Here is a 25,876-nt window from a genome sequence, read left to right as displayed (position 1 = left end):
GCGTGTCGTGTTCATATTGCACCCTCTCCCATCGATAGCTGATATGCAATTACAGCCATATTCCTACAGATATCAAATATAAAAGTTGTTGACTCGATGGGCTTGAGTATCGGAGCAAATTGCCACTGACGTTTTTGGACTTTATTGCAGGGTGAGGGTGATAGTAGCGGCAGTGTGAGGACCCGTTGCGACAGAAGCTCCTTCTGCACTCCTTCTCGCCATGGTGGGTTTCCGATATGCAAGTTTGTCATCTGGTCTTTGGTGATTAGAACCTCATTCACTGTCAGTACCGGATTCATACCACCTATTAAAATTGGTATGGGGAAGCGTTAGCGAGGGTTATCTGTTGAATTATTATCTCCTTTTAATTTTGTAGAGACTTTAACTTCCATTATTATTTTAAGTTAATTTCTAGATTGTTGTGGAAAACGGGGCATCAGTTTTGCAGAAACTTTGTGTGACGTCCACGGAGACCCATGGTTCCACAGTTTAAGGTAAGCATATGAGCATACAAATTCATAAATTTGCGAATATTTGTGTGGGTAGTGCGTGTGGTGTGTGTGTGTGTGTGTGTGTGTGTGTGTGTGTGCGTGTTTGCGTGCGTGCGTGTGTGCCTCAGTATTTACTAGAAACAAATAATACTGTATCATGTCGTTGATGGAAGAGAATTTCCGTCCTGAGTGACCCACTACATCAATTGTATAATCAGCATGTTGGGGGTTATGCCACTCACCGTGAGTCTTTCACTCACAAACTGAATGTAAATTTTTCTTTAATACCGTCGTTAGGTGTGAAAGTACGTAGTCGCCTCGGCACACCTCCACTACGTTTGCGCCCCGTTCCTTCAGAGCGTGCAGCGGCAGCGGCAGCGGCAGCGGCAGCGGCAGTGACCTCAGGGCAGCCTTCTGGCACAGCCGCTTTGTGCAGTGCCGGCGGCTTGTCGCCGCCCCTGGGACTCCCAGCCGCTTTGTCTTCAGCAAATGGCCGCGGGCGCTGAGGAAGCCCTGCCGAAACTTCAGTCTGACAGGGGGGAGCGGCCAGGGGGAGCAGCTGCGAGGGCGCACAGCAAACACGGGCCGTGATAAGGCCGGCGGCGGGGGCGGGGGCGGCGGTCTGCCCAGCATCGTGCCGCGCCGGCTTCCGCCCCCCTGTCGCCCTTCTGTCTGACTTCAGTCTCTGTCGAAGGAATCGTATGGCAATAAATCACTAAAAACTGTAACAGCTTCTTTAAATGTACAACATCTTGACAATTTACTGTTTACGTAATTGTGTCGAAGACAATAGCCCTTCCCACTGTATGCGCAACACCTTCTGGTGGAGTTGCCTGAACGTCACCTTTTCATGTGTTAATGAATCTACGAGATATGCAGTGATGAGCCAAAACATTATGACCATCTGCTTAATAGCTTTTTGCCAGTCTATGGAACGAAATACACCATTGGTTCTGCATATCACGGATACTACAGTTTGTTGGTAAGTATGTGGAGGTGTGTGGCATTAGAAGTCTACTCACAGAGTTTCGTATCTTTTATTTCTGAAGCTTCTTTAGTCGACTGTGATCCATGTTTCTGTTTGTATAATAAACGTATTGTATTGTAGTTACAGTATGTTACTATGTTACATTTCGTCATGTTTGTCTCTTGTTTTTCAGATTAGAATAAACTTTGATAGCACAAATTTCTTGAAGTGAAGTTATCTTTCAGTGTTACTTACGAGTTCCAGTGCTGCTGGCCCGTCTGTATCGTTCTCGAGATGCGCTCAGTAATCCCCGTGCCCCAGCTGGCAGATGTCCTACGTATTTTCAGCCACGTTTGTTACAACACGTCACTTGAATTTGCACTTTCCATTTTGTGATCAACTTGTGTGTATTTACAGTCTGTAGTGTTACCAACTGTTACTGTGTGTTTATCTTTAGTCTTTTTTTGTGTTTTGTGTGTGGTTTGATATTTTTCATTTGTTTGGTGTGTGGTTTTTTTGCCTGTATATGTGTTTTGCTACGCGTTTGTCTTTCTTTTTATCTATATATATATATATATATATATATATATATATATATATATATATATATATATATATATATGTGTGTGTGTGTGTGTGTGTTTGTCTGTTCTGAGGAATTTTTTGACAATTTCGCCTGTAATATGCTCTTTGAAATTTTGAAGTTAGCAAGGTTAAAATGCATGAAGGGAAAGGTTATTTACAACTAAAATAGAAATAGTGAATTTCATCGATCATGGATGCTGTTGTACTCCGTCACTGTTCCTTTATAAGGTACACCCTGAAAACGAAATACTTGTCAGAGTCGACCGACGTGAAAGGAAAGCAGTAGTTGAGAATGGAGTGAGATACCATGTTGACATTTCCCCAGTTTTCTTCAATGTGTGCACTGAACAAATAGTAAAGAAAACAAAAAAACATTTGAAAAAATTAATGTTCAGGAAGAAGAAACAAACGCTTTGAGATTTATCACTGGCATTGTAATTTTGTCGAGGATCTGGGAAAGCAGTTCAACGGAGTGATGATAGAAACAACATCAGCAAAAGTAATAAAACACGGATAAATGAAATGTATTCAAATTATATCTGGCGATGCAGAGTGAATCAGATTAGCAAATAAGGCACTTAAAGTAGTCGATTTGTTCCACATTAGAGAAAACATAATATGCATACTGGCTATACGAGAAAGATATTTCTGAAAAAGGACGTTTGTTAACATCGAATACAAATTTAGGTGTTGGGAAATCTGTTCTGAAGGTACTGTCGAACTGAAACGGTAAGCTGTTTAGACAGTAAGTGGACAGAATATTTGGAAATGTAGGGCTACAGAAGAACGTCGATGATTTGATGAGCAGATCGCGTATCTAATGAGGTGGTACTGAATGAAACTGGAGAAAAGAGAAATTTATATATAGTGAAATTTATATATAGTGAACTGTAATGAGCTGAAGCCTGAGGAGTGATAACTGTACAGTGATACCTAGGCAAGTAAACAGAAAGAAGAGCATTGTACAGTATAGTCCAGTGTGAAGGGGAGCTTGAAACCAGTTTTCGGACTGAAGGGCACAACAAAAATCACATGGTCAGCGACACTAGCAGTACTAGTTAATAAAACTCGCTTTAAAAAGCGTAGCTGACACAGATATACCTGTAGTTAGTAGTACTATGACAAGAGACAATACTTCGTTTAGTGGTCTTACAGCTCTCTTAGACGAAAACAAGATTAAGATATTGTAAAATTTGCGGTAGCGGAAAGAGCGGTCGTATGAAACATTATCTGCATGAAATATTCGTAGTGGGCAGCCGCTCTTGTCGCCATTTCGCTCCCACTTGGTGCGCTAGGATTTCGGGCTCTCGCCCGCCCCCTGTCACAACCTGCCCGGATGCCCCCCCCCCCCCCCCCTTCAGTTGCTTCTCGCGCCTCTGGGGATCAACAACATGCTGGTGGAGTTCTGCGCGCATCGCGAGACCGCATTCGCCCTGTCACGTTATTTTATGCAGACATTCCGCTTGCATGTGGAGTTCCTACACAGGAGAGTTCCTGCTGTTGCTTCGCACACATATGTTACTTTAATGTGGGAGTCCTCAGATGAAGACAAGCGCAATCCCCTGACAAGCACTTGAGCGGGCGGCTACAAAGTGGCCTCTGCAGTAAACACGTCACGCTGCCTGCACGTTCCTTCGTCACGTCATAGTACTCAGCTTTACTGCTGGTCGCTGCGTTAGACCAGACATATTTCTTTCTTTCTACGTTTTTCTACAAGCCCGTCCTGCGATAGGTAATGCTAAGAATTTATCTTTACTTCGTGAAATATTCAAACCCAGCAACAAAAACAAGTAGTCAGACCAAGTGACTTTCAGCGTCAGTGGCTGCAAGAAATATTCCACCCTCTTAATCGCCTTGCACCTACTCTTCAGTGTGAGCAGCACAGTCGAGTCCACTTTTCGGCACCTTGTAGGTTTCGGTTTACCAGCGTCGTCTCCCGCCTGACGGTTTATCGCACTTGACATCAGACGTGCACCACGGATGAAGTAGTTGGCTACTTAAGAGCTTGAGTGACGCTTCTCATGTGTCCTGTGCAACTCGTTCTTCTCCGATTTACAAAAAAATCGCTACGTTTGATCAATGCACGGTCTTCAACGAAGAACCGCAGATTCGCTTAATTTGCGCATAAATCTCACGATTAGGTTGTATCACGGTACTGCTATAGATTCCACTTACCTGTAACGGCACTGCTGTTCCTTACTAGTTTCCTCTCAGTTTTTTCAACAAAAGGACACTGTAGTGTCTGCAACAAGCTCCTAAATACCTTAAGTAAAATTTAGGTTCCAGTAATGCTTTCTTATTTCCTTTTTAAAGTTACATGATTGCCTCAATGAATACTGGGAATATTGCACAATATTATTATTTTTAGTAATGATTTTCAGGCTAATTAAGTGACAAGAACAAGAGAAAGAAATACAGTAGAGGACGAATGGATAGCTTTGAGAGATGAAATTGGGAATGCAGCAAATGTCCAAATGGGTAAAAAGACAAGGCTGTTGGAAGTTCTTGAATAACAAAAAATGTTGCTGAATTTAACTAATGAAAGGAGAAATTTTAAAAATGCAGTGTATGAAGAAGGCGAACGGAAATAAGAAATGTCTCATAAATGACATTGACAGTAAGTGCAAAATGGCTAAGCAGGAATGGCTAGAGGTCAAATGTAAGGATTCAGAACCATATATCACTAGAGGAGAGATGGACACCGCCTACAACAAAATTAAAGAGGCCTGTGGAGAAAGGACAGGTAGCTACATCAATATCAAAAGCTCTGTTGGGACATCAGTCCTAAATGACGCAAGGAAAGCTGAAAGGTGAAAGAAGGATATAAACAGTCTATGCAGTGGAAATGAACTTGAAGTCAGTATTATAGAAATGGAAAAGGATGTGATGAACATGAAACGGGGGATATGATAGTGTGAGAAGAAATTAACAGAGCACTGAAAAATGTATGTCGAAATAAGGCTTCGGGAGTAAACGAAATTCCGTCAGAACAACTGATAACCTTGGAGAGACAACCATGACAATATTCTTTCGTCTGGTATACAAGATGTATGAGACAGGTGATACACCTGCAGACTTCAAGAAGAATATAACAATAACTCCAGTTCCAAAAAAAGCATGTGCCGGAAGGTGTCAATGTTACGGAATTATCACTTTAACAAATCATGGTTCCAAAATGCTAACATGAATTCTGCACAGAAGAACGTGAAAACTGGTAGAAGCCTTACCTCAGGGAAGTTCAGTTTGGATTCGGGATCAATGCAGGAACACGGGAGGCAATACTGATCCTACGAATTCACTTGGAAGATAGGCGAAGCAAAGGCAAACCTACTTTTACAGGATTTGTAAACTTAGAAAACGCTTTTGACAATTTTGGGTAAAACATTCTCTTTGAAATGTTGGAGGTAGGATGGAGCGGAATACTATTGACAACTTGTACAGTAACCAGACGGCAGTTATAAGAAGCGAGGGCACGAAAAGGAACCAGTGCCTGTGAAGGGCGTGAGACAGGTTTGTGGTCTGTCCGGATGTTAATAAGTCTGTTTATTGAGTAAGCATAGAGGAAATCAAAGAAAAAATTGGAGTAGGAATAAAAGTATAGGGAGAAGAAATAAACACGAGGATTGCCAATGATATTGTGATTCTGTCAGAGTCAGGAAATGACTTGGAAGAGCAGTTGAATGATATGTACAGTGTCTTTTTAAGAATGATTTAAGATGAACATCACCAAGAGGAAAATGAGGACAATGGAACATAGTCGCATTAGGTCAGGTGACGCTTACGAAAATAGGAAACGATACACTTAAAGTGGTAGATGAGTTTTGCTGTTTGGGTTACAACTGATGATGGACAGAGTAGAGAGGATACAAGATTCAGACTCGGGATGACAAGAAAAGGGTTTTTAACAGTAGAAATTTGCTAATATCGAATGTAGATTGAAGTGTTTTCTGGAATATTTGTATGGTGTGTAGCCATGTATGAAAGTGGAACACGAACAAGAAACAGCTTAGACAAGAAGAAAATAACTTTTGAAATGTGGCACCACAGAAGATTGCTGAAGACTAGATGGGTATATCACATACACCTTGTGATCAAAATTATATGGACACCCCCAACAACATACGATTTTCACATTAGGTGTTTGTGCTGCCACCTACGGCTAGGTACTGCATATCAGCTACCTCATTAGTCATTATACATCGTGAGAGAGCAGAATGGGGCGATCCATGGAACTCACAGACCTCGAACATGGTCAGTTGAATGGGTGTCACTTGTGTCATTCGTCTGTACGCGAGATTTCCACACTCCTAAACATCCGTAGGTCCCTTGTTTCCGATGTGATAGTGCAGTGGAAACATGATGGGACACTTACAGCACAAAAGCGTATAGGCTGACATCGTCGGTTGACCGGTTAACTGACAGAGACCGCCGACAGTTAGAGAAGGTCGTAATATGTAATAGGCAGACATCTATCCAGACCATTACACAGGAATTCCAAACTGCATCAGGATCCACTGCAAGTACTGTGACAGTTAGGCGGGGGTAAGAAAACTTGGATTTTATGATCGAGTGGGTACTCATAAGCCACAGATCTCGCGCAGTAGATGTCAAACGACACCTCGCTTGATGTAAGAAGCGTGTCGATCGAACAGTGGAAAAACGTTATGTGGAGTCACGAATCACGTTGCGCAGTGGTGTCGTACATTCGACCTTTGTATCTGCACAGTAAGTACACTAATGTGTGCAAGCTTAGCTTACCACTTAGTGCGCAAATGGACAAAACGTCTGAGCTGTCGTCCCAAGCCAAGGGTGTCAAAACGGACATTCTAAATAAATTAGACTGTCCCTGTAAGGCAGCTAACATCATGCGCCGATGGTAACAAAATCATTAGAAATTCTGCTGTCACATACCTAGAATGCATGAATTAATAAAAGTGAAAGTTTGGTGCCAATTCTAGAAAGGCAAAACAACTATTCCCTTCTTTATTCTACATATAATTTATCAACTGTTGCTTTCAGGGGTTAACTGATCGTAATCAATTAATTTTGACACTCAATAACAAAACATTTAATTCTTCGACTTATTGAAATTAAGATTATCAAAATCGTTATTTCTACACATGAAAATTTTTTATCATGGGGAAGACTGATTACTAAAAATCCTCATCAGCCATTTAAACCTACTTTGTCATAGCTGGTCAATGCACTCAGTCGGTGGAGAATAAATGTACTTTTTGAACCAATGAAAAACCTTCATGTACTCAATATGAGGGTAGGTTAGTACCCAGCTTTTTATATTCAATGGCCAAAGCGTTCACAAGTTGGAGTGAGCAAAATCTAGACTCAACATTTACTGTGGCCCAATGCACAATGGTACTTTACCAAGCAGCATCTGCAATGGCATAGTCTCTGTGCTGGATCTGAAACGCAAATTCTCTACTACAGTCTTGACTGAATTCACTCAGACGCAACTTTCCTGTGTGCCGCAGAACATTAATTTTTCCCTAGTCGAAATAATGGCTATTGCACACTACTATGGTTTGGAACGATGTGCACAATTTCTTTGCCCACAAAAATTCCCACAGGAATAATTAACTACCACTTTTCTATCTGTCATAACGATATGTGAAGCATATCGTCTGTACTCCGCAGAAAGCACAGCTCTCAATACCCTTGCTTATTTCCACACACTTCTGCGGTCCTCCACAAGATGAGAGAGAGAGATAGATCCTTAAGGTCTCAAAATGCTTCTATACAATGGGGATCTGCCCACTGTGTCGCGTCTGTGTCGCCAAGTATGGCTTCAGCCAATCAGCGTCCCGGTAGAGGTGAATAAACGCTTTTATTTTTCTTGCTGGGTCACAGCCTATCCCTGTTAATGATGTGCAGCCTCTTACACTCGGCCCCAGCGTTATTTACAATAAAAGGAATGGTGTATTGTTCTGGACTTATCCCTTTCTGCGCTGAAGCTCACAGTTATTTTGGTAAATGAGAGATTTACGATATCGTTAACCACCTGCTCGGTTCATCTCCAAAATGCATTTCACTTTATTTTGTTTGTTCATGCCAAACCATATATTGGTAGATATCGTTTTGTTAGTTTTCGCTACATGACAATAAATGCAATTGCCTTTTGTTGATATAATATAATTATTATTTTCTGAGGATCTCATACTGTATCATCCTGTCATTATGGATCAGTCTCATGTAAGGTCCATAAAATCCGGGCACCTTACACATGCCATCCCTTCTGAATTAATTTTGTGCTACTGTGATCAATGTTTGAGGTATTGCTCATTGCAGTGCAAAATTATAAATTCCAATAATTTAATCATTGTCCAGATACTTGTCTATCTTATGCTAGATGATATCTTTTTAACATAACATTTTGATCTGATATATATTGCTTTACATGGCAGTTTCTATTTATATGATTATTAAGTGGCTTTATAGTCATTTAGAGACTGTTATTTGACTAATCTTACAACATTTTTCTCCAGTACTTGCGGTTAACTTCTGTTAAAATTGTTAAAATTTCGAGACTGTTATTTGACTAATCTTACAACATTTTTCTCTAGTACTTGCAGTTAACTTCTGTTAAAATTGTTCATCCACCTTTTAGATTTTCTCTTTACAATAACTTCAGACATTCCACAATTCTATAACATTCATGATGTTGATGATTGTGTAAGATGAGTGAAGTTAAGGAAGCGTTTGTTACTCTAATATGTACTCTCAACACTTAAATGCTACATCACTATTGTCATCAAATTTTCATCACAAACAGACCTTTACGTACTTAAGTGGACATTGTATATCTAAAATATTTTTGCATACTTCCATACACATTAACACAAACTTTATGTTCATTGACATTATTTATCATCAAAAACGTAAGTTTCCAAAATATCTACAATATACAACTTCTTATTAACATATATTTAGATTAAATGGACATTTATAAATTACACATAAAATAAAAAATAGAAATTGTGGTACATTTACGAATATACTTTAACAATTTACAAATCTAATTACAGAATATAAATGAATCACGTTAAGTACAAATTCTCAGTGGTACAGGTGTGACTGAACATTTACAGGCATCTCAACTCCTTTCTGAAGTGATTATCTTTTGCTCTCTTTAAAATATTACTATGAATTTTCACATGCATCACTTTCTTTCTTATCGCACTTTTCACTTTGGCTGTGTATGCTTCCTGTTGCTGCTGTCGATCAGTGGTGGTTGATGCTGCTAGTCAGCTGTAGACTCTGAGCGATATTGATGAAGATTATAGACATTTAGAGTTGTGAGTGTTCGAGCGTGAATGCCATTACATGTTAGGTTGCATGTTGCATTGTTTTGACAAAAAACTGCTCGTCCAAGGCAGTGCCATGATGTGTCAACACAGAAGGCATAGTCCTTTATTGGTGTAGTTGCCGCCAAGGTTGATGCATGTAGGCCTGCAATGGTTGCCGCATTTTGATGTCCCCATTATGCGTACTCTGTTTGATGATTTGACCACCTTTGGTTTGTTTGATAGAAGTGCCATAGTTTTGTTGAACATTGCTTTCTGTTGATTCTGTCAAATCTCATACTGGTTTAGGGCATAGGATTTTCTGTCTTCTGCCCTCATCTTGGGACCCTTTCTTCTCTTTGTTACTTGCTGTGTTCTCATGTCTTCTTTCTTGAAACTTGCAACTCCTCGGGCATAGGGACAGAATACGCTATTCAGCGAAAGTTATTCTGAAGAACTACCTACTTTTGTTATATGATCAAGTCTCAACAGATAATTTCGGAAGTGATATATATGTTTTCAGTCATGAGCTTCTCCATCTGGTGTATTGAGAGAAATATTCTATTTTTCCAGGCGTCTGTACTAATGAGCTGTTGCAGACAGCTTGCTATTGTGCATCACTGCTAATGGGTTTGCTTGGCCTTCCTTGCACGTGTGTGGCCTTTGTGTCCCTGGCTGCTACTGGTTTTATTCCGTCCTGTTGCTATGGGGGTGATGTGTGGGATAATATTCTTCAAAATACACCTAGCTCATTCTCCATACTAATGTGAAGTGTGAGACAGTGAATTCCTTACTTCTGTCTTCAGTTTGTCGCCAATGCCGTATTGTGCAATTGTATAAACTCTCACACTCAGACCATAGCAACCTGTCGACATTCTGCTTCTGTCGTCAGCTTGGCTCCCTTCGCCAGATGGTTGTAATGATGTTGTGTTGCGTGCCTTCTTTATTTCTTTTGTTTTACAATGACTTTTGATTAATGCTACTATTTACAAGTTTCTTTACCTAAATTTACTGTAAGCTTTACATTTGAACACTTACATGAATAATACAAAACGAACGATTATATAGTTTTTTTTTTCAGTACTTTATAGACGACATTGAAATATATCTCTGACACATGAAGTTACTTCATTTTATAACGGTTCCTTTACTTCTTGAACGATCACAGATTGATGATATGTAAGTTTGTTAATTAGGACATCATGCAATTAGTTTTCTTTCATATTTTTCTAACCTACTTTGATCATTTAAATGATTAGTTTTATTGTAACCATATTTGAATATTTAAATGTTTGTAGTTCATCCTGTTTGCCTCTGAAGATCTGCAGCTACCTGGAACTTACCTACATTCTTTTGGTGTATCATCTGTGATCCATTTAGTTTTTAGTTTTGATGGCTAATTGCCATATGACCACTGCAAAAATTGTCATTCAGCCCTTAAGGTGGCTGACATGATGTAGACCGATATTTTGCCCATTCTTGGGTTCACCAATTCGACTACATTTGCATGAACCACTTTACTAACTAACATGTGTCCCTTAAAAACTGGATAAAAATTATGAGAAACCTGTTTTCCTTTATTAGATAATAAGTGTATTCTAACAAGAATCAACTGTCGCACAGGGAATACCCATGTGGACGCACCTTTGTCTGCTCTAAGATTCCTTTTTGCACCTGCTTGTTCATTGTTTCCGAGTGCTAATTTTATTAGCTGCTGGTGTGATGGTCTTCTGTATGGGGGGAACTTTACAACTTCTCTTACCCTATCAAATGGTCTTTTCTCTTTGAACACTGTGACTGGTGGTTATCGTGTAGTACTGTGTAGCATTTCGTTAATAATAGTCTGTAAATGATGTAAATTGGCATCCCATGTGGTATGTCGTGAACTACAGTACAGACAACAACATGTTCCAACACACTTCATCGTTTATTCTGCACAATTGACGCTTTGTTTGTACCTGGATATGAAGATGGGTCTAATTTTATGTATTTTTAAAGTCGCCAACCAAGGTTTAGATTTATATTGGGGCCCATTATGTGAAATTAATCTTTCTACATGCCCTACCTGCTTGAAGAAAGCACGTTGTAGTGCCTTACAGATCGTAACACCAGTTGCTCATTTCAAAGGGGTCAAAGTGACATACTTTGATGCCAACTCCAACATTCCTTGTCCTTGGTAACGGTCGCATCAAATTTTTTGCTGCTAGATGTTTTAGCTTTTTCGGTATTATGGGTTACAATGGTGGTCCAGTCTGAAAAGTAACGTGTTTGGCGCGTTAGTAATCCTTAAATGTTTTGAGTACTTGCTGCATACGTCTTTCCATGTTGGGGAAATGTATTGTCTCTTTAGTTCCATAAAACATTTCTTCGCCCCAATTTGCCCATTACGTAAGTAAGTGTACGATATATACTTGTTCACGAGCTCATAAGGACTACATAATGTCCATAAACTTGTACTTGGCTCTCGTCTGTAGAACAGCACGTCATCCTTCAGCAAATAATGGTGACAAATGTTAACCGAATTTTAATCTTTCCACTTATGTTTGACCCTTAACACTTCTGGGTCTTTGTTCTGTTCGTCTGAAATGTTTGAGAAAGCTGTTTTATGTAGTTTTCAAAAGGAAGTCCTGTTATGTAGTACATACCAATTTGGTCTTCATCTGCACCGAACTTCGTATTACTTGGGTTTGTACCATGTGAACACCGGGCAAAAGAATTTGCTAAGGTGTTTGTCGGCCCTGGACATATTTTACACAGAAATCATACTCTTGCAAGATTAAAATCCACCCTGCTACTTCCTTTAGGTTTGTCTACTCGTCACACATCTGTGTAATCGTGTTTAATTTGGATTTTAGAACCTGGCAAGTATTCTTTAAGTGTGACAGTACTTCACGCTTAGGTTCTGGGGAGTCGTCTGATTCTATGTTAAGTGTATGTGTACTCGCACCCTGATTCTACTCGTTATCATATTTGTTATCGGCAACTGTGAGTTGCAGATTCATATTTTCAACTGTGTCATCATTTATTACGAGGCTGTTTTCTATGTCTGGTGTAGTGATTACATAGTCTGGGTAATACTACCGTACTATGTCGTCATATGTACCAAAATTGTATACATTTGGATCCGATTTATCAGACCACATACTTTACTATCTTGTTCGTTTTCCGATTGAGGCGAAATATTGGCTCTGTTATTTTCCTCTCCATTATCGACTTGTTCTTCCCGGTTTTGTTCGATTCCCTCTACCCACAACGGCTTAGACACTTTCTGCTTGTCTTACAAAGTTTTGTGGAAGGATTTTAGTAGATCTTGTAGCTTGTCGAACTTTTGATCAGGTGTACTTATCCTTACTTCCCTCTTTTTTTCTATGACCTATATTAACGGTATTTTGTCGGTTAATATTATCGTCTTGATCAGTCCTAGCGTTACCGGTTTCAGCAGGATTTGTATTATCCTGCTGAAAATCATTTTTAGTCTGTGCGGAACTAAACATCTGCACCATATAGATTAATGCTTCATTATAATCAAATGGTTCATTACTAGGTAGTGCTGCGAGTTCATCCTCATCGTCGGTGTCAGTCCGCTCTATCTCGTCCCAGCACTTCAGTTGTGACATCCTTCCTATTCGTAGCATCTATACGGATACCTCTGATAATCTTTCTGTCGTTGCTGTTCCCAATTCCGATTCTTGTACATCACACCTTAACCTATGTATTGCTGCGGTCGCCTTGTCATTCGTTTCTGCAGAAAGTGTGTTATCTGCTTGAACTCCTGCAATACTTAAAGTCAGTGAATCTTCTGTGCTTCGTTTCTCTGGTAATCACCCCAAGTATTTGCCCGTGGCTGCGTCCTCGCACCACCTCCCCACCTGCTTGCTCTCCATGGACCTGGCGATCGCTGATTAAAATCAGTCAGTCGGTTATGCCGATTTCTCCAGTTTCCATTCCTATTTCCATCTATATTCCGCCTGTTCCAACCATTATCAAAACCATATCCATTACACTGTGGCCTAGTGTTTCCACTACTCCCATTTCTGTAATTATTCCCATTTCCCCCAAAATTTAATCCCAATACTGGCCTACCATCACTGCCATTATTGTTATTCTCCTTACTATTACGTGTTCTTTCAAAATTGCTCTGTCCCGAAACGCGACGTCTTTGAGCTTTGTTTTCATACATGAATTGTACTTCTCTCAAAACACTTTTGAAAGTTTTTACATTATCGCCCCCTAGTCCTATCAAGGCTTGTAGATACTTCATGGGCAGTTTCGTTTTGCGTATTTGAATCAATTCTCCGTCGCTATATGGGTTATCTAAGTATTGGTTCCTTTTACACATATTCTCAAAGAATCTGACTGCTGTTTTCTCACACGAATTTTCGAATGAGACATTTTGCAATAATCCATATCTTATTCTCATCTTAGCCTTAGGAGACCAATACCTTGCTATAAAGGCAGCTCTAAACGAATCAAACGAATCGCAAGTTTCTGCTACCTTCTGTATATTTTCAGCAACACTTCCCTCCATATGTGCGCAAATAAAGTTTAACTTATGTTTCAATGGCCAATGTGTCGGTGTTTCTACTTTAAATTGGACAATAAATGCGCGGGCATGGAGAATATTTGCATCTTCCTTATAGGGCTGGTATTTCCGCACTGTAAGAAAGTGGTTATTATCAAAACCTGTCGCTTCTCTCTGCTATGTACCTACTGGGTTTTCAAGATTGGAATTCTGTCCTTCGTTTGCATCAAATCTACTCAAACTTGTGTAACTTGGTTCATTCTGTGACATTTGTGTAGTAGAATCACTTGCAGGTCTCATTGCTTAATATGCGTAAATAGCATCCGCTACCGCCTCTGTATCTTGACGTGAAAGCAATTGTGGCTCGTTAGACACCCTGCTGTATCCCGTCGATATTTGTCCTACAGGTTGTGTCGTTGCGTAACGCGTCACTATGTTATGATCAGCGTATGTCACGATTTGTGCTTGATGTATTGTACCTTGCTGCAAACCACGCTCTTGATTTCCAGATTGACCTGTTATTCTTTTTTGAACAAGTGGTCGCAATCCACACTATTCCCTATGGTTACCGTGATGTTCTGGCATACGCTGGTTTGGACCAATTTCCCGTCCGCCGTTTGCGGTTTCGGACTGGTATCCACATGTGCCTTTCCGTCTTATGTCATGCGTAATCTCGCGTATCCTTTCTGTCGTATTATCGGCAACTGTTGATTCTGGAGTATTCACAGTAGTATCGACCAACACTTAAGTGGATTCTGTCGTCGTTTGCTACTCCTCACTAACGCCTTCTACGTCACCACGACTTTCGATCGAACATAAAACTTCCGATCTCAGCAGTTGAAATTGGTGTTCGTTTTTCTGTTGTATTTTTAAAATACTAGCATCGAATTTCTTTAATGCTGCTTTTGTCGTTCTTTTGTAAGACGTCGTCGCTTTGATGCAAAACCTCCGACTTGTTGTTTAACCTTTTTGACACTTTGTTGCGTATCTTCACGCAACGTAATCATGTCTGTTTGGACAGTGTCAATGTCTGTTCTCAATTGTTTGTGCCCTGTAACGAGCGTTTGCAGCGTAATTTGCGCTTCCTTAGCTTCAGATCGCTTTTGCTATAATTGGCCTTAAGCAATATCAGGCGTTTTTTGTATTTCCTTGTTAGTTTCTTTCAGACCCAGTGTTATGCGCCCTGCTATACTCTTTTTTGATACTTGAAACTGTATTGTTTGATGTGTTATTCGCCCCTCTAAACGCTTATCTGTTACCTGAGATTGTTGTAACATACGGTGTAACATTTCAAATATGTTGGCTTTTTCATTTACATCATTTCCGTCAGTTGGCACCTGATGCAACCGTTCCCTATCGTGTTTTTCGTGAACTGTTTCCTTCACGTCCGAACATTGTGCAGGAGGTCTAACACTCATACTTTCATGCAACTGCTAGCGTCACTGATTCAATACCATTGCGTTTAGTTCAATAAACTGTAAATCACTGTATACAGACTCAGCGTCTGATTCCTTAGCAACGCCGTTCTCATGTCCATACTTTGGGCCATGTTGAACCTCATGAGTTGCATTTTCGGTCTCATTCGGTATTTCTACGTGTTATCTCTCGTGTTGTTCAAGCTGATCTACCTGTTGCGTGATCAACTCGAGCCTACCAACATCTCCCATTGATTCTCGCTGTCTTAATCGATTATTTTCTGTCATTTCTGAGCGTTCCACTAAGCGTTGCTGTTCGCGAATTTTCCGATCCTGACTACGTGTTAACATTTAATCGTAAGACTTGATTCTATCCCAAAATATCAGCCACGATCCTATATTCAATATCTGAAACCGTTTCCTCGTCCCTTATGTAGCCCTTTGGCTACTGGAGTTGAGTCAGAACTCAACACAATTCAACGATGTGGTGCGCCAGCTAATAACAAACACATGACTACAATTGTGCCTACACTTAATACACAGTTGAGCCACATTTACGTTTACAATTTTTTACTCCAGCTTGCATCAGCTTACAGTTTGGGAGGTTTATGTGTTTTGTACCCATCAAAAGCTAACCATCAATCCATCAATATGCTATAATTTTGCATTCTGTAAGGGACACCATTTTGTCATACGTCCGACCTTTGTATCTGCACAGTGAGTGTACAAATGTGCACAAACTTAGCTTACCATTTAACGAGCAAATGGACAAAACATCTGAACTGTATTTTCAAGCCCAGGGTGTCAAACAGATATTCTAAATAAATATGATCCTGTCACTGTAAGGCAGCTAATATCAGTTGCGGATCATAACAGAATCATTAGAAATGCTGCTGTCACATACCTAGAATGTATGAATTAATAAAATTGAGTTTGGGTTCTATTCTAGAAAGACAAAACAGCTATTCCCTTTTTTATTCTACATGTAATTTATCAAGTGTTGCTTTCAGGAGTCACGTGATAAACAACAATAATGTTCAGTTACTTTTGACACTCAATAGCAAAATATTTAATTCTTGGACTTATTGAAATGATGATTATTAAAATTGTTATCTCTACATATGAAAATTTTTTATTACGGGAAAGAACGATTATTAAAAACGTTCATCAACTTATTTAAATCTGCGTTGACATAGCTGGTCAATGCACTCACTTGGTGGAGAATAAATTTACTTTTTGAACCAATGAAAAAACCCTCATGTACTCAATGTGAGGGTAGGTTAGTATCCTAGCTTTTGATATTCAATGGCCAAAGTATTCGCAAGTTGGAGTGAGCAATATCTAGACTCAACATGTACTGTGGCCCAATGCACAATGCTACTTTACCAAGTGGCATCTGCAAAGGTGTTGTATCTGTGCTGGATCTGAAACGCTTACTCCCTACTCTGGCCTTGACTGAATCCACTTAGTCACAGCTTTCTACTCTGGCTTTGACTGAATCCACTTAGTCACAGCTTTCTTGTCTTCCGTAGAATGTTAATCTTTCCATAGTCGAAATAATGGCTACTGCATACTCGCTATAGGTTGGAACGATGTGCACAGTTTCTTTGCCCACAAAAATTCTTGCAGGAATAATTAACTACCGCTTTGCTATCTGTCGCCACGATACATGATGCATATCGTCCTCACTTTGCAGAAAGCAAAGCTCTCAATGCCCTAGCTTATTTACACACTCTTGTGCAGTCTGTCATGAGACGTGAGAGAGAGATATAGCCTTAACGTCTCAAAATGCTTTTATGTGATGGGGACCTCCCCACCGTGTGGCGTCTGCATCACAAAGTATGGCTTCAGCCAATCACTGTCTCACTAGAGGTGAATAAAACATTTTCATTTTTCTTGCTGGGTATCAGCTTAGCTGCGTTATTGATGTGCAGCCACTTACCCTTGGTCCCAGCGTTATTTACATTAAAAGGAATAATATATTGTTCTGGTCTTATCCCTTTCTGCACTGAAGCTCACCATTCTCTTGCTAAATGGGAGTTTTGCGATATCATTAACCACCTGCTTGGTTCATATCCAAAATGCATTTCACTTCAACTTGTTTGTTCATTCCAGACCGTATACTGGTTGATATCGTTTTGTTAGTTTTCGGCACATGACATTAACCGCAGTTACCTTTTGTTGATATAATATAACTATTATTTTCTGAAGATCTCATACTGTATCATCCTGTCATTATAGATCAAGGTCATGTAAGATCCTTAAGATCTGGACGCCTTACAATGTGGCGATCTGATGGCAGTGTGTTGGTGTGGCGAATTCTTGGTGAACGTCATCTGCCAATGTGTGTAGGCCAACAGTAAAATTCGGAGGCGATGGTGTTATGGTGTGGTTGTGTCTTTCATAGAGAGGACTTGCACTCCTTGTTTTGCATGGCGCTATCACAGCAAAGGCCTACTTTCATGTATTAAGCACCTTCTTGCTTCCCACTGTTGTAGAGCAATTTGGACATGGCGACTGCATCTTTCAACGTGATCAAGCCCTGTTCATAATGTACGGCCTGTGGCAGAGTGGTTAAACTGCAATAACAGCCATGTAATGGACTGGCCTGCACTGTGTACTGACACGAATCCTATAGAACACTTTTTATTTTTTTTTGGAACGCCGAATTCCTGCAAGGCCTCAACGACTGACATCGATAACTCCCCTCAGTGTACCACTCCATGGAGAATGGGATGCCATTCCCGAAGACACCTCCCAGCACCTGACTGAACGTATGCCTGCAGGAGTGGAAGCAGCCTTCAAGGCTAAGGATGGGCCAACATCATACTGAATTCCAGCATTACCGATGGAAGGTGCCACAAATTTGTAAGTCACTTTGAGCCAAGTGTCCAGATACTTTTGATCACATAGCGTACATAATGAGGAGGTGCTGAATAGAATTGGGGAGAAAAGGAATTTGTGACACAACATAACTAGTGAAGAAATAGCTTGATAAAATACACTCCTGGAAATGGAAAAAAGAACACATTGACACCGGTGTGTCAGACCCACCATACTTGCTCCGGACACTGCGAGAGGGCTGTACAAGCAATGATCACACGCACGGCACAGCGGACACACCAGGAACCGCGGTGTTGGCCGTCGAATGGCGCTAGCTGCGCAGCATTTGTGCACCGCCGCCGTCAGTGTCAGCCAGTTTGCCGTGGCATACGGAGCTCCATCGCAGTCTTTAACACTGGTAGCATGCCGCGACAGCGTGGACGTGAACCGTATGTGCAGTTGACGGACTTTGAGCGAGGGCGTACAGTGGGCATGCGGGAGGCCGGGTGGACGTACCGCCGAATTGCTCAACACGTGGGGCGTGAGGTCTCCACAGTACATCGATGTTGTCGCCAGTGGTCGGCGGAAGGTGCACGTGCCCGTCGACCTGGGACCGGACCGCAGCGACGCACGGATGCACACCAAGACCGTAGGATCCTACGCAGTGCCGTAGGGGACCGCACCGCCACTTCCCAGCAAATTAGGGACACTGTTGCTCCTGGGGTATCGGCGAGGACCATTCGCAACCGTCTCCATGAAGCTGGGCTACGGTCCCGCACACCGTTAGGCCGTCTTCCGCTCACGCCCCAACATCGTGCAGCCCGCCTCCAGTGGTGTCGCGACAGGCGTGAATGGAGGGACGAATGGAGACGTGTCGTCTTCAGCGATGAGAGTCGCTTCTGCCTTGGTGCCAATGATGGTCGTATGCGTGTCTGGCGCCGTGCAGGTGAGCGCCACAATCAGGACTGCATACGACCGAGGCACACAGGGCCAACACCCGGCATCATGGTGTGGGGAGCGATCTCCTACACTGGCCGTACACCAATGGTGATCGTCGAGGGGACACTGAATAGTGCACGGTACATCCAAACCGTCATCGAACCCATCGTTCTACCATTCCTAGACCGGCAAGGGAACTTGCTGTTCCAACAGGACAATGCACGTCCGCATGTATCCCGTGCCACCCAACGTGCTCTAGAAGGTGTAAGTCAACTACCCTGGCCAGCATGGCCAGCAAGATCTCCGGATCTGTCCCCCATTGAGCATGTTTGGGACTGGATGAAGCGTCGTCTCACGCGGTCTGCACGTCCAGCACGAACGCTGGTCCAACTGAGGCGCCAGGTGGAAATGGCATGGCAAGCCGTTCCACAGAACTACATCCAGCATCTCTACGATCGTCTCCATGGGAGAATAGCAGCCTGCATTGCTGCGAAAGGTGGATATACACTGTACTAGTGCCGACATTGTGCATGCTCTGTTGCCTGTGTCTATGTGCCTGTGGTTCTGTCAGTGTGATCATGTGATGTATCTGACCCCAGGAATGTGTCAATAAAGTTTCCCCTTCCTGGGACAATGAATTCACGGTGTTCTTATTTCAATTTCCAGGAGTGTACATTTGAGACATTAAGGGTTCACCAGTTCAGTACCAGGTGGTTGGGTGTGGTGGGAAGGGGGTGGGGGGGGGCAAAGGGAGGAGGGTAAAAATCATAGAAGGAGACCAAGTTGTGAATCCAGTAAGCAGACTCAGGAAGATGTAGGTTGCAGTAATTATTCCAAGATGAAGAGGATAGCACATGACAGATAGTACGGAGAGCTGCAAAAAACCAGTCTCTGGACTGAAGACCGAAGAACAATAATTAGATTCTCACTTTGAAAAGGTATTTTCTGTCATTATACAACTACATATTTCAGTACTGTACATTGCTCATTTAATTTCTGTCCTACGTCTTGAATTTTAAGACCTCATTAGCATCTACAGGCATAAGTAATTCTAATAAAGTACTTCTAGGTGTACTGCTTAACAGTTAGAATTAACAGTAAACACAATAAATTATCACATGCATAGCCCTGGTGTATCGAGCTCCCTCAGCAGTTCCTTGGACCATTTGTGTATATGTACTATCCAAGGAAATCACGAAGAAACTCCATGCAAATTTAAACGTTTAAAGAAGCACTCCATAAGCTATCCTGTGCCTTTAGCGTACTCAGTTGCAGCCGATCTTGAACCAGTTGCTAAAGTCAGGTTTCAGCTCATTGTCGATTCTATAACGCTTTCCTCCCAAAAATTGCCTCAGCTTATAATAAAGTTGATAATCACTCGGGCCCAAGTCCAGGTCGTAGGAGGTCTGTTCAGCAATTCCTTACATTAACCGCCGAAAGAAGTATATCGTTAGTGTAGGATGACACTGACAAGCGTTATCGTGTGGAAGCAGAATGCCGATGAACAATAATTCACGCCATTTGTTTTGAGTGGCGCGGTGAAGTCGACGAGGGCTCTGACAGCGGGCTGCTGCACTTATGGTTTGTGCTCTAGGCACAAAGTCGGTGATGAGGAAACCCTTTAGGTCCATTTCTTGGTGCTCCAAAAACGCTTGGCTTTCATTCTGGTTTTGTTGGGGATGATGCGATTCCACTGACTGGTACTTTGTAGCTGGACATTCGTGTGAGACATAGGTTTCGTTAGCTGTAACAAAGTGATTCAGAAAGTTCTCGCTATCTTGTTATACCGAGCAAAAAAGTAACTGTAGCTTCCATTCGTTGTATATTTGCGCTCGTTTATTGATTGTCGATGGATCTACCTGCTACACACGTTTCTACAGCGCAAACAGCGACAAACGATTTGATACGCAAATCATTGCGAAATCTTAGAAAGCAAGAAGATCACTCCATCAATAGTGAAACGTATGTCCTCTTCAACTTTATCCTCTATCCTAGATACGAGTTCGTGAATTTCGCCCCAGATTTTAAGCTGGTACAAATGAACAGTAAACGAGCATTTCCGCTTTCTGTTGGTATAAAACTAGGGCCAACGATTACGAAGGCACAATGGCGTGGTTGAGGGTGTGGGGAAGGGGGAGACTTGCGCGCCCCGGTAGATCGAAACGTTCTGTACTTTGGGAGTGGGTCTCGTGTAATTTCCGTCTCTGATCAACAGCTGTCTGACACCCGCGGCTGCACGCAGCTGTCGTCCCAGACGTCGCAACGCTGCCCCCGCCCCGCGTATTTCCCCCCGTCTCCACCTTGTCCCTTGTACTGCAAGTCACACGAATGTGGCACACATTCGCCTGGCTACATATTTCGGCACCAATATTTGGTTCCATTTTATTACAACCATAAGTACGTTATTTACTCTAAACCATTCCCGTGTCCACTTGTATACTATCTTGCTGGTAATATACAAAATCCATCTTGGGAGTGTCTGTAGAACAACCCTCAGTTATTAAATTAATTTTGTGATTCAAGTCTACGTTTCAGTGTCAAAGTCAAAAACGGTAGCATACACCGATTGTAATGTTTCGGTTTCTGAACCTCTAGGATTTTAGTTCTGGATTCTGGTGAGTTTACTAGAACTAGTCAGGAACACTTTAGCAATATACATTGTCTTCCTTTTTTTCCATCATCATCATCATCATCATCGTCATCAGACAATTCAATCATTAGATGACGTGGCCTCTTCGAGTCGTGGATTCAGGTAGGCTTTCAGAAGTCTTCTCCAAGTGGGACGGTCTTGGGCAGTTCTCTGCCAGGTGTTATCAGCGATCTTCTTGATGTCTTTGTCCCATCTGTCTGGTGGTCTTCCTCTAGGCCTCCGGTGCTCTCTCGGACTCCACTCCAGTACTAGCTTCGTCCATCTGTTGTCTTTTCTTCTTGCGACGTGGCCAGCCCACTGCCATTTCAAGGAACCTACTTTCTCTAAGATGTCATTAACCTTCGTCACAGACCGGATGTCATCTGCCCTTTTCCTGTCTTTTCTTGTACAGCCCAGCATTGATCTCTCCATGGCTCTCTGTGCTGTCCTAAGTTTCCCTTTTGTGAATGAGTTCAGTGTCCATGTCTCGTATCCGTACGTCATCACAGGAAGAATTCATTGATCAAACACTGCTGTCTTCAGATTTACTGGCATTTTTGATCTGAATACTTTTGAATTCTTCCCAAATGCTTGCCAGCCAAGCTTGATGCGTCGATACATTTCTGGCCTTATGTCTCCCTTCATATTTATAATCTGGCCAAGATAGACGTATTCACTGACCTCTTCTAGTAGACTTTCCTTGACTTTCACATCTCCAGCTGGGATCCATTTGTTGGATATTACTTTTGTTTTTGAAAGGTTCAAGTTCAAGCCACCCAGCTGACATTCCGATGCAAGATCTGTAACTAAGTTTTGGAGCTCTGCGAAGTCTTTGGCCAGTAAGGCAATATCATCAGCAAATCTCAAGTTGGTAAGCCTTCTTCCATTAATTCTAATTCCCTTACCTTCCCTGCTCAGCTTTGACATAGCAATTTCCAATACAGCAGAGAACAGTTTTGGGGAGATGGGATCGCCTTGCTTGAGACCCCTCATGATGCGGAATTCTTGAGTTGATTCGCCGATCTTAACATAAGTTGAAGAATTCTCATAGATTTTCCTGAGCACTTCAATGTATGCTGCTCCCACTCCTTGCTCTCTCAAAGCTTGGAGGACAGCTACATGGCTAACGGAGTCAAATGCCTTTTCAAAGTCAACAAAGGCAATGCAGAAAGGCAGTTGGTATTCATTCGCTCTCCTTATCACTTCACTAACGGTCAGAATGTGGTCAATAGGCTAAAATTGCTTCGGTATCCAGCTTGTTATATAGATTGGGCTGAGTCTAGGGTGGAACTAATTCGGTTTAACAAGATCCTTGTGAAAATTTTGTACAAAATTGATAGCAAGCTGTTAGGACTGCAGTTTTTAATATTGTCAATACTTCCTTTCTTGTGTATCAAAATAATCTTAGCCTTGTTCCACGATAGTGGGATTGAAGCATAGTGCAGGCAGGAAGTAAATACTTTTGCCAAGTGGTTTATTGTTACCTATCCTGCCAGTTTGAGGATGTCGACGCTGAGCTCATCATCACCCGGCACTGTTCCCTTCTTCATGCTATCTAGAGCACACTTCACTTCCGATGGGAGTATATCTGGAACACTAGGTATAACATTTAAATTAGATACACTCAAATTTTCCCCTGGATTGCTATACAAATTGCTATAAAAGTCTCTGATGAACTTCAAAACCGCCTCCTTTTCAGTGATTCGACTGTCATTTCCATCGAGCGCAATAATCTGCTTTTTACCGATTGTGAGTTTGCGTTTGGCTGACTTTAAACTTGTCTTGTTCTCCAAGCTTGCTCGTAAGGTGTCTTCAGTGAATTTATGTATGTCAGTTTTCATTTCTCTTCGCACTGCTTTACATAGTTCGGAACACGCAACCATGTCACGATCGGTTTGGATTTTCATTTCTCTCCTCTGTTGTAAAAGGGTTTCAGTTTTGGCACTGAATTTCTTTGGTTGTTTATTTTTTTGGCATAGGCCGCCGACTTCTTGTGCACTTGTGGAATCATTTCCGCCAAATCACAATCTTTAGTTACGTGGAACTTGCTTTGGAGGACTTCTTGGAATTTCGAGGAATGTTCTTCCAGGTTTTTGAGGTTGATTACCCTTCTCTTCCCTTTCATAAGTTTACTCCTTTCATTTCTTACATTGAGTTCGACCCTTGCTCTCACAAGACGGTGATCACTGCCAGTGTTCAACTGGTTTAGCACTGATACGTCTTTTACAATCTGCGGAATATTTGACAGAATAAAGTCTATCTCATTTTTGACACTGAAATTTGGGCTCCTCCACGTCCATTTTCGGTCAGGGTGCTTCGTAAATATATAGAAACAAATCACCCGATCTCATTGACAAATTACTATTTCTTCCTAATGCGTTGATTGCACTTTATTTGCACTCATAATTCAATTGTAGGCATACTTTAGATCTTCTCTAACAGGTTTCTCCATTATTCGTTACATTTACTTCATATTGTCGCAAGTAAAACAAAAGTCTATGAGATCTTTCACTAGTAATTTCTAGTCTCTTTTTGAGTTTAAGGCCTGAAACCTACTCTTGGAACTCATAAGAATAATTTTCGCCAGCCCATCTTGATAAAATATATAGAAAGCGGTAACACAGATGTATGCAGGATGAACTGTAAATGGCAAACTCTCAGAGGTTGTTTGGATTACATTCTGAGTATTTTGGTTCAAAGGACCCACGTGGCATGGCGGTTCGTTACAGAGTTATTACATACCGTTAGTAGTGGGTCAGTGCTGGTGAGGTCGTGAGTAAACATCGGACGACGCATCACTTTCGGCGACGTCACAGTCAGCACTTTCATTATCTTTATGGCCATTCTGGTAATCCAACCATGCTCAGGGAGATGTGCCTGTTACATTTCGCCAACATCAGCATCAGTACTTCCTTATCTTCAAAGTCATACCAGGACTTCATCCCACCATGTGCACCACGATCATACTAGGAATCCAGACGCTGTGCACCACAGCCAGACTGGGAATCCAGACACCACGCAGCAGTGCCCATGCTCTTCTGTAGCCCTGGAACTCGTTCATCATCACATCTGGCCATGTGTACCACAATCATGATATCATCATCAGCACTTCTCATGATCAATGCTACAGCTACTAAAAATATTGAAAATTTGTATTACTGACTTCCAGCTATCTGTCACTCATTATGGAATACTGGAAAGAGTAGATAGCGTATTTCTGAACAAATAATTAAAAACCAACATTTGCTTGTTAAATATAAATAACGAGTTAGGAATTCGTCTTTGTTGAACATGAGTTTTACTATTCCACAAATGTCGAATACGTGAAATGTTTTACTTTCCATTTGCTTGCTGTGCCAACAGATGGCTCCACTGTTAAACAACTACAAAAGTTTGATCTCTTTAGCACAAGTTGTTCTGACTGTAACTAACAGATGGTATCACTGTTGAAATCGGAGAAAGTGTGGTATCCGTAGCACTAGTCGTCTTCACTGTCGGTACTGGGTAAAAGCGCTCAAAATTTCACCTATGAAGCACGATTGTTCAAGGTACATCAGAGCATAAAACTGTTTCCACATCTGTGACATCAGAATATTCTAAAATTTGCGTTGAAAACTTCGGCAACACCAAGAAAAAGTGCGATGCAGAAATCGATAATCTAGGGTTTAGTTGAAATTAATGTCAAAAGAAGACGCTGTAAGACTCAAGTCAATTAGTATACCACATCTTGATGTCACAATATTCCAAAATACGTCATAAAAGGTATTATTTACCTTGCACCACTATGCGAAAAAAGTGAGATGATTATCTGGATTATGACAGTGTGTTTATGTCAAAATTCTTTTCCACACATATCTAATCTTGGTTGTGAACTCTAAAAAAGTATGCATCAGGGGGAAGAGGCAGGTGAAGAAAATGTATCACTACAAAAACATAATCGACGACACATAGTGCGAGAATAATTGGTCACATATTTGAGGTAAAGTACAAAAGAAACATTGTAAGTCACAAATTAATTACGTTATCACACTTATGAAGTCGCAATAGTCTAAAAACGCACAGAAAATGTAATGGAAAATACAATCAACTACCAGTATCACAAATCAGCTGGTGCTCCATTTCAGAAAACTATCTCTCGCAGAAATAAAAGCTGTACTCAACTACACCATCAACTAATTAAAGAACCATACACACACACACACACACA

At 41.4% G+C, this 25,876-nt stretch overlaps 1 protein-coding gene across 1 annotated transcript in view; it reads right to left on the bottom strand.

The window, feature by feature from the left end:
* Nucleotides 1-747: 747 nt before the first annotated feature.
* The window catches only part of LOC126191118 (uncharacterized), a 180,098-nt gene continuing 154,969 nt past the window's right edge, over nucleotides 748-25,876 (bottom strand). The window contains exon 3 of the mRNA XM_049931859.1: nucleotides 748-1,176. Coding sequence (XP_049787816.1) covers nucleotides 748-1,176 — 429 coding nt within the window. The remainder of the gene's footprint in view (nucleotides 1,177-25,876) is intronic.

The sequence above is a fragment of the Schistocerca cancellata genome, chromosome 6, assembly GCF_023864275.1.
Source record: "Schistocerca cancellata isolate TAMUIC-IGC-003103 chromosome 6, iqSchCanc2.1, whole genome shotgun sequence".
NCBI lineage: Eukaryota > Metazoa > Arthropoda > Insecta > Orthoptera > Acrididae > Schistocerca > Schistocerca cancellata.
The sequence above is the reverse complement of the archived record's forward strand: the minus strand, read 5'-3'. Positions and strand labels throughout refer to the sequence as shown.